The following is a 12,562-nucleotide window of genomic DNA, read 5'->3' on the forward strand; positions in this document are numbered from 1 at the left end:
TATTCCAAACACTAAAACGATTTAGATTTGGTCCTAATTTCATAGATTGGATATAAACACTCTACTCATCCCCACAAGCGGCTGTCAAGGTTAATGGGTACAGATCAGAGAGATTCACACTAGAACGAGGATGTAGACAAGGCTGCTCTCTTTCACCCTTGTTGTTTGCTATTAGCATTGAGCCACTAGCTCAGCTTATCAGAGATGATAATAACATGAAAGGGATTATAATAAATAGAGAGAAACACAAAATATCGCTATATGCAGATGATGTTCTACTGTATTTAAGAGAACCCACATCCACCATACCATATTTAAAGGAGCTCATCTCCAGGTATGGTTATTACTCTGGATATAAAGTTAATGTAGATAAAACAGAGGCTATGGATGTGAACAGCCTTGTGTCAGAGAGTGTTAAGCTGCAAAGTGGATTCAAATGGCCTAAAGAGGACATCAAATACCTTGGCATTTATATACCCCAATCACTACATAATTTGTATGATACAAATTACAATAAAATGATTCGGTACATTAGTAATGATTTAGAATGATGGTCTTCACTCCCACTCTCTCTACCGGGTCGTGTGGAAAGTATACGTATGAATGTCTTGCCTAGACTACCTGTTTCAGATGCTGCCTGTGGAAATTCCAAAAACAACATCTGATGACCTTGATATCAAAATTCATATGGCAAAAAAAGCGCCCTAGAATTAGACTTAAAACTCTACAATCACTCAAATTAGATGGAGGTCTTAAACTTCCGAACCTTAGATATTATTTTTGGGCTGCACAGATGAAGCCACTGATAGTATGGATACAGAATGATATTTCCACACGATGGCTTAATATTGAGAAAAGTATGTGCCCAGAGCCTTTAGAAAACTTGTCCTTTCTAGACACTCCTGTAAAAGAAATGACAGTCTGGACAAAAAACACTTTAAAAATTTGGAATAAAATACAGCCAGCTTTCGGGCTGCCAAAGATACTCTCATCATTAGCAAACATTGGACTTATGAGGACCTTCACCCCTAACAATTTAGATGCTGGTTTTAGGAAGTGGTCAGAACATAGACTAAGCTATTTACACCAGCTAATCAAAGATGGCAATTTGAAAACATTTGAACAGTTGAAAAATGAATTTGATCTCCCCAGGACGGACTTTTTCAGATATTTACAGTTGAGATCCTTTCTGACAACACACAAAGAGTGGGGAAAACTTATAAGTCCTACCCCTATAGAAAAGTTCCTCATAACACAAATAAGTAACAGAGATAAGAAAATAATTGCAGTTGCTAGCGCCACTAGCAACTGGGCCAGAACTGTGTGTGTGTGTGTGTGTGTGTGAGTCAGTGAGAGAGTGAGTGAGTGAATGAGTGTGTGTGTGTGTGTGCGTGTGTGCGTGTGTGTAAGTGTGATTGAGTGAATGGCACCGTGAATGGACCGTCCCCGACGGGCACGAGGGGGACGTGGGGCACGGGTGCGAGGGCCCGTCCAACGCTGCTTGCAGCTTTAATTTTATTCGCTTTTATATTTCATTAGTAGAACGCACTTGGGAGAGCGAGATTAGTGATAAAACTGATGTGATGTGATAAAATTTTAATTGCTGATGCATAATCTTGTCTTCCTTCCTCATTCAATTTACCACCACTTTTCACTTTCCCTCATCCTGCTCTCCTTCAGTACAAATTTCCTGCTTCTTACATGTCTGTCTTCCTCTGCACATGCTTCATTTTACACCCAAGCTGTTGTGCTACACACACATGAATGCAAGCAATAAATGGAGGATATAACTATCTCTATACAGCATGTGATACACAAACCTGTTAGGAAAGAGCAGCAAACACACTGTCAACTATCCATCTATTTACATTCATCCTCTTGAGCAGTAAAAAAGGTACTGGTCATGGAGCCCCTGTATCTCCAAAGGTACTTGGGTTTGGTCATAAAAGCCAAACCCAAATTGAGAGGCCAGGTCCCAGCAGGAATATGGATTAGGTCAGCTGGTTCCATCATTCACTATAGTGGCCTCATGGAGGAATGATTCATTAGTCCAACCCTTGGAGAGACATCAATCGAGAGTGAGCTTTGCTGAAACACAGAATTTATAGAATGGTACATTTAGGAAACTGACCCTCACTCATAGTCCCTTTGAAGTTTCACTAAACCCTCTTAGATTTGGAAAATTTCTGTCACATGTAATAGTTGCCCCTCTGGTTACTTCTCCTATTATTTGGAAAAAAGTGAACTTGAACTGCTAATTTGAGTAAGACTTGTCACAGCAGGCAAATTCAGGTAAGTCTTCCATAACAAACAAAAGGAAGTTCAGATTCTCCCACCAAAGCCACATCTAACAGTCTGCATCCTTTGGTGCAGTTTTAATGGATTAAGATCTCATAAAGGCAGGCATCCTTCCCTCTCGGTGATGCCAGCATAGCTACTGGCCACATCCCTTCATTACACAAAACATCCCTGCTATCACAACAGAAATACTTAAGCTTCTCATCAACTCAACTCCCTTAGACAAGCACATTGTTGTTGTTCCTGTTTATTTGTCTCAGGGCTAAGGAGGAATAAAACAAACATCCAGTTCATAATTCCTGATAGAGATTTGGGAATGGGGATTTTACTTGCACGCAATGTCAGCAGAGTGTTTTCATAGTTTTGCAATTACCAGACTCAGGGTTTGGGATTTTTTCCAGGCCATGAAATATGCGGAGGCTATTCAGTGGACACAGGAGCGATATATTCATCGAAATTTACAATTTGCACAGTCTCAAAGCCAAACAAAAAGAGAAACACAGATAGCTGGACTCTATATATTAAATCCTTAATTGCATGGTAAAATTGGCCAAAGCGGAAAAATTTTTCATGTGAGCTTGAAAATTGCAAAATGAGGCATCCTGGCACCTCAGCTAGGCCCTGGGATGAAAAATGACAAAGTTCCCAGTGTTGGACCTTTGTCATTTGTCCATCCCTCCCACTCGCTTGGCCAATCTTTCCTCTCTGTCTCTGCTGCATGTCCCCAATAAAGTCAAAACATAAAACAAAAGCTTGTAAAACACCTCAATAATTACAATCTGCATGAAAAAATGAAGGAAATTTCCCATGCTGTCTTATCGGAGTGCCTATGGTGCCTATGTGTCATATTAAAAAACATTAATTCTTAGCATTAAGGCCCTTCAGTGAACTGGGACATGTAGTGCTGGAACTCCTCTAGCCATCCCATGAGGAGAGCCGATGTTTACCCCAGTGCTGTCGAGGGTGAAGAACGCCTCTGGAAAAATGATGGTGCAGCTGATGTCAAAACAGGACTTTGACCAATCAAAACACAACAGAATGTATTTTTGAAATCCACAGAGTTAACAGCTGGGAGGGCCTCATTGACTCTGGGTCACATTAGCACAGAGAATAAAGGTGGGATATCTTGACAGAGATGGTTTTGACCTCTGGTGACCTGAGGTCTGACATACATATTCCATATTCTGGTAAAGAGTATGGCTGACAGGTGGAGTGGAGCCTTGCTGATGAAGACAAATCTTGTCTTTCCTGTTCCTTCCCAGAACACCTCACTCCATCTGACAGCTCCTCAAACAAACCCCCCACATCTAAACAAACTGCTTACTGCACCAGATTCATAGGTGCAGCTTCCCATAACAGAGCAGTCCAGCTGTTTCAAGATCCATCACAGCTTTTCGTAAATGTTTTGGCAGACTGAGCACAGGATTTTCTGATGGATAAATTAAATGGTTTTAAACTTTAAAATGCAGTTGAGGGAAACTGTTGGTATATTTGTGTTTTGTGTGTATTTGAATGAGAAGGAAAGTTGAGTAAATTACTTTTGAAAAGTGAAATTGAAATATATATATATTTTTTTTTTGCATGTGCCAACCTGGCTGTGTAATCAACATGGCGTATGTCTTAAATGTTTGCACATCCCTGTCTGTGTGATAAATGATCTGTCACATTTGGCCTCCCTCAGCAGACACAATGTGTGTATGTGTGTGTGTGTGTACTCTTTCAGTACATCTGGGAGGCATTAGTCACAGGTGCATGCACAGTTTCCGTCCAGAGACACCCAGCTCCAAGGCCATTTATTACCCAAACTCCTGTGCTATCACCACTGTGTTTGTACTGACCACCCCCGTCCCCTCCTACTGGGATCCCCCTCCCTCCACATCCTTCTCTCCCTGGACCCGCATCCTGGACACTCTCATCCTTCTCTTGCCACCCTCAGGAGCCAAAGAGCTGTCTGCTGCTCTCATCAGGACTTTGTAGCTTCTTTTTCTTCATTCATGCTCCTCTCCAAGTCAATCTTTGTCAGTCCTTGGAAGCGAAATCTTGCCATTTAAGAATCCACTATGGAACAATGAAACAAGTCTTAAAACAATTTCTGCTTTTTTCCACATTATCTAGAGAATATTTTAAACATCCTTTTAACATCTCTTCCTCCTATAATTTCCAATTTCCTAACAATTCGAACGATAAACCACACAGGATAACCTGGAAAGGGGGTGATTTGGTTATAATTAACAAAAAGTTTATTAAAAACAGAGGGTGGAAGACACTATACAGCACCTTTTGCAGAGTAGACCCACCACGTACAAGTTATGACCAAAAATCCAGGTTTTTCTCCGAGTTTATAAAAGTCACACTCCAACCAATCCCAGAACAAACGTGTCAAAAATGAAAGGCATTTTTGACATTCTTCAATCTGGTGATTGGCGGTTTTGCTCCAGAACCTGTCTGGTCGGTTGAGGCTGACTGGTTAATTCTCTTCTTCCTTTGCTTTTTTATTCTGTGGTGCGTCACCGTTGGACTGAGAGAAGTGCTCAGACATGGCAGCCAGGGCCCGGTAGCGGTGAGAGATTGAGTTCTTTACTTCTTTGGGCAACTCAGCATAGCTGCAGATGAAAAGGAGTGAATTATTACTTGGTATGGATATTTTTATCCTTTGCGGGACAGGGAATAACAGTGATGAATCAATCACAGTGAAGGATAAATACTAAAACTGTATTGCATAAAATTAACAGATTTCTGGGCAAAAAAACAGGAATGGAAAAGGGATTATCACAACAATCCCTTTTCCATGTCTGTTTAGTCTAGTCTGTTGAACGACATGGACTGTGTCAGGGCAATCTGCAAACCACTGGCGCCCCCTTGTGGTATTATTAATGTAAAGCAGGATCCTGTTGCATCCTTGCTTACGTTTTGTCATATCCATCTGGTTGGAAACAGGGATCCCATCCAAAATCTCGAGGACCTCTGGGTTCAACGATGCACCCCTACAAGTACAAAAAAAAGGAGTGAATAGAAGATAAAACACATACTTGAAAAAGAGAGGGAAAAAGGGGTTCAATTTTAAGTTCAAATTTAGTTAAAGCCCTTAATCACTGTTATAGTCTGAAAATGCTTTACAGGCAAACCTGCAGTTTACAGAAAATAAAACAATGTCATCTGACCTAAACCCTCATAGTGGGCAAGAAAAAAAAAACTCCCATGAAGCCAACAGAAGAAATAATTTAAGAAATCCAGGAAGGACCATGCCCTTTGCACATCAGTCAGGAGTGCCTTGGGTGCTGAGACAGGGATTCTCACCTCTGTTATCCCTCTGAAGAGCTTCACCGGTTGGTCTTTCCCAGCAGAGAAAGCAAAAGTGCAGAGAGCCCAGGCTGATTTGTCTTCAAATCCAGCCAGCAGCTTAAACAAGCCTGCAGCAAAACACAGCAACACGGTTAGACTGGATGGACAGCTCACATCATAGTTCACTATACAGCCAAAAATATTCTTCTGCAGTATCAGACGAGGTATACCTTCTGGTTTCAGTTTGTCCAGGAACCATTTTCTAAAGAAATAAGAAAACATAAATCAGACTGATTCATTACACTAATGTACTATAATGCATACATAAATAGCCAGGAGAGGCAATATACTGACATGTAGGGGCCAGGCAGCCCTCCCAGGGCCCTGAAACACAGACAGGTGTCTTCCACTATCACCGGCCCATCGATCTGACACACAAAACAGCCATGACAGAGGGGATCAATGATAACCATTCAGCATATATGCATGTATAGTATATGTAACAGTGAAAAAACAGTTCATGTACCTGCCGTGCTGCCTCGTTACACTTCTGTATAGAAATCTCATCTGGCTCTCCTTGGTACTCGGGTACTGGATGAAATATTAATCACAGCATTACACAAAAACATCAGACATCTTTTTTTTTTTTTCAGTGACTGGTATGTCTTTCTTACTTACAGTCAATCTTCTTGGACACTAGCTTGTAGGGAAATTTGTCTCCCAGGATCTGAATGACCTGACGGAAATAATTAAACACAATGAATAACTTTTGCACTGCACTCCCCCCTTCAAAACACAGGACTTTACTGGCTTGCGCGTAACAAGACACAGGAGAGGTTCCGGATTAGTTCGCAGGCCATGACCACTGTCTATATTTGGTAACGTTACGCACAGTAGCAAGCCAGTCTAGACAGACGTGTAAAACGACTATATAACTGCATTGTTTATGCCCCGAGTGCAATGTGGGTGCAATAATCCCATCCCGTCCAATAATGTGAACTTTATCTGATCTGATGCCATTACCTCCTCCAGTTTCTTTGCGTTTCCAGTCACGAAGACCACAGATCTTCCAGCAGGCACGGCCATGATGATTCCTTTAGATGTTTGGCCGGATGATTATCAGCGGTGGACCGAAATTTGCCGGGACTGAAAGACTTCCGGCTCAGCGGCAACCAATGACAGCAGTGATGTCGCGGCGGAAGAAACATCAACAAATCATTACGTAGCCCGGAGCTCCGCCTACAGAAAGCCCTCCAATCAGAGAGCACCCCCGCCACCTACGCGTCCGGGTTTAGCAATCTGTGTATCGTGTGAAAGGGTGCCATGTGGGGAAGGAGCTACCTACTAATATAAAACTTGTTAGGGCGAACTGAGCCGGGTTAAAGCGAGCTGACGATGAGTCTCCTACCTCGCACCGCGGAGGAGTTCAGCTCCTCCGAGTACTGGGAGAGGTTTTTCAAGAAGCGCGGAGAGAAGGCTTTTGAGTGGTACGGAGACTACAGCAAACTGTGTGGCGTGCTGCACAAATACATCAAAACCAAAGACAAGGTAAACACAGCTTTGGTATGCCGTATTTACAGACGGGTGACAAATTAAAAGGATAAAACAACAACAAAGTGACTTGAGATAGGCCAATACATATATTGAAATTGATGTTTAGTGCGCTGTTTGAGGCATTCAGTCCAACGAAATCATGTAATACAAACTTCCATATCCCCCACCGCTTCAGTGGAGTTTGACACCTCTGCACTGCACGGTTATGATGACGCTGAAACATTTGACTAAAAACAAATCAGCAAAATTCAATCAGCTGAAGAATTGTTGAATGTTAACATTAGTAGTATAATCAGCAGCATGCCACCGCTATTTGGAGTAAATTTGACGGCTCAGCACCTCACCCTTCCAGGGCTTTTGATTTTCAAGTTTTGCACTTTATTTTGCCAGTGCACTTATACGACAGTCCCAAATGCTCGTGGCACAGGAAAGCAGCCATATAAACCTATGTAATTACTACTGAGTAGGGAAGTCATCCAAAAGGTGTTGGATGGGGTTGAGGTCAGGGCTCTGTGTGGGTCAGTCAAGTTCTTCCACACCAAACTCATCCAGCCATGCCTTTATGGAGCTTTGCTTTGTGGACTGTGGTACAGTCATGCTGGAACAGAAAAGGGCCTTCCCCAAACTGTTCCCACAAAGTTGGAAGCAGAGAATTGTCCAAAATGTCTTGGTGAGCTGAAGCATTTAGATTTCCCTTCACTGAAACTAAGGGGCCCAGGCCAACCCCAGAAAAACAAGCCCATAGCATTATCCCTCCTCCACCAAACTTTATAGTCGGCACAATGCAGTCAGGCAGGGAACGTTCTCCTGGCATTCACCAAACCCAGACTCGTCCATCAGACCGCCAAATAGAGAAGCGTGATTCATTACTCCACAGAACGCGTTTCCACCGCTCCAGTGTCCAGAAGCGGCATGCTTCACACCGCTCCATCTGACGCTTGGCATTGTGCTTGGTGATGTAAGGCTTGCATGCAGTTACTCAGCCATGGAAACCCATGCCATGAAGCTCCAGGTGCTCAGTTTGTGCTGATGTTAATGCCAGAGGAGGTCTGGAGCTCTGCAGTTATTGAGTCAGCAGAGCGTTGGCTACTTTTATGCACTCAGCGCTCGGTGACCCCGCTCTGTAACTCTACGTGGTCTGCCACTTGGTGGCTGAGTTGCTGTGGTTGCTAAATACTTTTCCACTTTGCAATAAGACCACTTACAGTTGATGGTGGAATATCTAGGAGGGAAGAAATTTTACCAACTGTAATAGGATACCACTGTTGGAACAGTGGTATCCTATCTTCATCAAACCATTCACTGAGCCCTCATGCCCGGTAGATGGGGGTATTGAAGAGATCATTTGTATCCGGATAGAAATATTTCATCATAGGATGAAGCTGAGAATAACTTTGTATTGATTTGCAGTGACCCTTCCCGCTAAGGTGACAAATGACCTCACCTCTCCAGAATAAGTGAAGGATGATCCATCAGATCACATCACTTTTTTCACATATCTGTAGACCAGTGCCTTTGATTTTTGCACTAATGAACTCTCAAATGTGCTTTTGTCTTTGTATTGAGGGGTTTATGTACTGCAATCCAACCAAAATATCTCTCTTTACATAGAGTATCTTTTGGATACTGTACCACCCCTCCAGATGAGTTCGAGAGACATGTAGAATCTATGCATAGGCTCATTGAAGGTGTTCTGGTGGCAGGTAGTGGCCCAACACCTTACTAAGACACTTTATGTTGGGTTTTCCTTTAATATGTCACCCTCCTGTGTATAAACAGAGCTCATTTGTGCTTCTTTCACACATCTGTTTCATAATCCACTGTCTTATATGATGCACTGCAGTGAGAATTTTTGATTAAATGTTCTATGATTCTGTTTTTCAGGTGTTAGTCATAGGTTGTGGTAACTCTGAACTGAGTGAACAAATGTATGATGTTGGCTACAAACATCTGACGAACATAGACATCAGTGAGACCGTGGTGACTCATATGAACCAGCGAAATGCTGAGAGGCGCCCAGGCCTGACCTTCCAGCAAGTAGATGCTACTCAGACCCCCTATGAGGATGCCAGCTACCAGGCTGCTTTAGACAAGGGCACCCTGGATGCCATTGCATCAGAGGAGGAAGGAGCACTGGCCAGGAGGATGCTCACTGAGGTTAGATACCTAAGGATCAGAATGTGTATAGACAATTTGTCACGCATAACTTTTCTCAACTCATTAGACTATAATAAACATACAGCTTTGCCATCTCCTCACAACAGTTTTTTTTCTCTTACCTGCAGGTGGGCCGTGTGCTCAGTGTGGGGGGCAGGTATGTCTGCGTGACTCTGGCCCAGGAAAGTGTGATAAGGCTCGCTGTGGAACACTTTGTTCAGATGGGCTGGGCGGTGCGGCTCCACTGCCTGCAGGAAACAGAGAGTGCGGAGGACTCCTTTGCTCTGCCTGTCTTTGTTTTGATCTGCACCAAATTTCGCCAGCCTATGCCCATGCCCATTCTGGAGATGTGCCTTGGGGACGATGGAGCCCCTACCCGTCTTACACAGGTTGCAGAGCTGCTGTCGGCAGTGAAGGAGCATCAGGCATACTCTGTCTTGAGAAAGAGGCTCCGTACTGGTACAGACGCCACATCAAACCCGTCACTCACCCTGTGCCATGCCAAAACTGGCCTCCCCAGATATACTCTCACAGTGCAAGATAGCCCCCCTGGTGCCAAAGTGCCCAGAGCAAACCATTTTGCCATCTTTATTGGTGAGCATATGTTGTCTTGCATTTCTGTCCTTCTACTGATTGCAATCCAGACTCCTCTGGCATTTTTGTCATCTGATGCCTGTTTTCTGCCTCTTTTCTGTCAGTGCCTCAAGGCAGAGAGACAGATTGGCTCTATGGCTCCAGTGAGGGGCAAAGACAGCTGGCAGCCAGTGCTAACTTCCGCCGCTTGGTGATTGTGGCAATGCACAGAAATCAGGAGTACACAGACATGCAGGCTGTCCAATCAGAACTCTCACCAATGGTGATGGACCTGGCTCCCCCGGGTATGCCAGCCAACCAGCAGGTAGATAACCTCTCAGTTATTGCACTCATAAATTTTGCATTTTTTAAGAAGTTTATTGGTGTGTTAATTTGAGCTGGATGTTGCTCTGTGTTGCCATGTAGGTGCCCTTTCTGTCAGTTGGTGGTCAGCTGGGCTGGAGAGATGTGATCAGTAGGGGTGTGAGTGAGCTGAGTGGAGAGTACTCTGTGGAGGATGTGAGACTAGAGGATGGAGAACTGTATCGCAGACTGGTGTTCCTGTCTAATACTGGCCTGGTTCAGTCAGAAAGCCGGCTGCTCTCCCCAAACACTGGTCAGCTCTCTTTCCGTGTTCACTGTATCTCATTCTGATTTCACCTTCTTTCTCCCTGTTTCATAATGTAAAAATCAGACCATGAGTGAAACCAAAGAATATTTTTCTTCCAACAGCATCAAGTCATAAGAAGAAGAGCAAAAAGAAGGCCATGTTGGCAGCTCCTCCGAAAACACTGTCTACTTCCCTTACCGTGGACAGTGGCTTCCTCTGTTGTACTCATCATGAAGTCATGGTGGCTGGCCTTACCATGCTTGGGGTGGGCTCACCACAGAATAAAGGTTTGTGTGGCTATGAATGGTTTTGGCAATTCTCAGATTTTGGCCTCAAGCTTTCACTTACATGCACAAATTACATAAACTATTACTCTGTTTCTGTCTGTTCTGTCTGAACTTTTCTGACTTTAATCCCCTTGTCTCTGTTCCCAGATGTCCCGGTGTCAGTGCTCCTGGTGGGGCTCGGTGGAGGAGGCCTGCCTCAGTTCCTGAGAGATTTTGTTCCTTGTGTCACGGTTGAGGTTGTGGAGCTAGACCCTGCTGTGCTGGAAGTGGCAAAGGAATGGTTCGGCTTCCGACCTGATGACCATTTGACTGTCACTCTTGGGGATGGCCTTGAACGTATCTCTGCCCTGGAGAAGGAAGGTAAGTGGTTAGAGTGAAAGGATGAGAGAGGGAAGTAACATCTAGAGAAACTGAACATAAACTGTACCAAGGACTGACTGTTTTTTTTTTCCTTTCTAGGTGGTAAATTGTTTGATGTCATCATGTTTGATGTAGACAGTAAGGACACCACTGTGGGTATGAGCTGCCCTCCTTCTGGCTTTGTAGAAGCCTCCCTCTTGCAGAAAGTCTGCAACCTGCTAACTCCCAGAGGTACAGTATCATTACCAACTTCTTTGTTTCTCCATCTTTATCCCCTCTTAAATCTATTGTGTTTTCAGCTCAGTATGAATGGGTGTATCCCCATAGCCGTTTTAAAAGTGCAGGAAAACAAATGTAAAACTGTAAATGACATGCAGTAGGTCCTGTTAAATTGCTGAATAACTTAAGTCTTCTCACTTAAGTACTGTGTCATTTTTGCAGTAATGTACTGTTCTAGTACTTTGTTTTACTTCCATTTAATCTACCTCTTTATGGTTCCATGATTGTTTGTTACAATGATTTTTGTCTCACCGATAGCCCTCTCTTTTTACAACCATCCACCTCTCCCCCTCCCTCTTTCAATCAGGTGTATTCATGCTGAACCTTGTGTGTCGTGACCCGCTTTTGAGGAAAAGTGTTTTGGAGCGTGTGCATGGTGTGTTCCCCTCAGTGTTTTCTCGGGGGATCGAGGGGGAAGTCAACGAAGTGCTTCTGTGTTCTTGTGGAGAAAAGAAGACAGTGGACACTGCCCCACCAGCCCTCACCCAAGCAGCCAACAATCTGCAGAGCGCACTGTGCTCTAACAAGACTGCAAGAACCTCCAGTCCAAATATAGACATTGCTGAGTTGTTAAAAGACCTGAAAGTAGCATGAAGTTATATGTGACCAAGGGGATGAGATTTAATGATGGGACTGACCAGGAAGAAGAGACGACAAAGTATATCCCAGAATTTCATGTAAGCAGTTAGGAGCCTATGCATCGCCAGTGGTCTATTTCAGTGCTGATATTCATGTTGATATACAGTTGCAAGCAAAGACCATTTTATCTTTACAATTTGGTGGGGGATTTGTCAACAAATGCTCTTGGATATTTGACCATTCCAGATGTATCCTGAATTCTAATGCAACAACAAACTATAAATGTAAATTTATTGTAAATTTGCTCAATCAGAGCTCGATTATATGGAAATTTTGCATTCTCACACATTAAAAATCCAGTTGCTCTTTCACTTGCTTGGAGTCCATGTTGCTCGTCTGTGTTTCCAGTGTACTACTCAGTGCTCACTCCCTCACTGCCAAAGAATGCAGCAGTGTTATTTACAGTAGATGAATCGTACGCCTGGTTCCAGTTGCAGGCTTGTGGGGCTGCAACGTTGCCCTGCCCGCACTAGATATGTGGGATTTAAAATAGCTATCGGCTGCAGCTACAGACGAGGGAATG

The 12,562-nt window shown here is 43.6% G+C and overlaps 2 protein-coding genes across 2 annotated transcripts; one reads left to right on the forward strand and one right to left on the reverse strand.

Moving 5' to 3' along the window:
* Positions 1-4,512: 4,512 nt before the first annotated feature.
* On the reverse strand, positions 4,513-6,754 carry itpa (inosine triphosphatase (nucleoside triphosphate pyrophosphatase)). Its single transcript, XM_030050013.1, has 8 exons — positions 6,604-6,754; positions 6,259-6,316; positions 6,107-6,171; positions 5,935-6,008; positions 5,811-5,842; positions 5,596-5,708; positions 5,206-5,282; positions 4,513-4,901 (listed from the first exon to the last, which is right to left on the reverse strand). The coding sequence occupies exons 1-8, from the start codon at positions 6,664-6,666 to the stop codon at positions 4,766-4,768; spliced, it is 618 nt and encodes a 205-aa protein (XP_029905873.1). The 5' UTR covers positions 6,667-6,754; the 3' UTR covers positions 4,513-4,765.
* A 91-nt stretch (positions 6,755-6,845) lies between these two features.
* mettl13 (methyltransferase 13, eEF1A lysine and N-terminal methyltransferase) lies at positions 6,846-12,350 on the forward strand. Its single transcript, XM_030050011.1, has 9 exons — positions 6,846-7,128; positions 9,019-9,291; positions 9,420-9,885; positions 9,990-10,189; positions 10,291-10,480; positions 10,597-10,761; positions 10,909-11,121; positions 11,221-11,352; positions 11,708-12,350. The coding sequence occupies exons 1-9, from the start codon at positions 6,976-6,978 to the stop codon at positions 11,992-11,994; spliced, it is 2,079 nt and encodes a 692-aa protein (XP_029905871.1). The 5' UTR covers positions 6,846-6,975; the 3' UTR covers positions 11,995-12,350.
* Positions 12,351-12,562: the final 212 nt, after the last annotated feature.

This window comes from Myripristis murdjan, chromosome 4 (assembly GCF_902150065.1).
Source record: "Myripristis murdjan chromosome 4, fMyrMur1.1, whole genome shotgun sequence".
In the NCBI taxonomy this organism is placed as follows: domain Eukaryota; kingdom Metazoa; phylum Chordata; class Actinopteri; order Holocentriformes; family Holocentridae; genus Myripristis; species Myripristis murdjan.

Coding starts and splice junctions, on each gene's coding strand:
- itpa (XM_030050013.1), bottom strand. CDS start 6,666: ATGGCCGTGCCTGCTGGAAGATCTGTGGTCTTCGTGACTGGAAACGCA. Junction 6,009..6,106: donor GTAACGAGGCAGCACGGCAG/GTACATGAACTG, acceptor TTTGTGTGTCAG/ATCGATGGGCCGGTGATAGT. Junction 4,902..5,205: donor CCAGATGGATATGACAAAAC/GTAAGCAAGGAT, acceptor TTTCATCTGCAG/CTATGCTGAGTTGCCCAAAG.
- mettl13 (XM_030050011.1), top strand. CDS start 6,976: ATGAGTCTCCTACCTCGCACCGCGGAGGAGTTCAGCTCCTCCGAGTAC. Junction 9,292..9,419: donor CCAGGAGGATGCTCACTGAG/GTTAGATACCTA, acceptor TCTTACCTGCAG/GTGGGCCGTGTGCTCAGTGT. Junction 10,481..10,596: donor GCTGCTCTCCCCAAACACTG/GTCAGCTCTCTT, acceptor TTCTTCCAACAG/CATCAAGTCATAAGAAGAAG.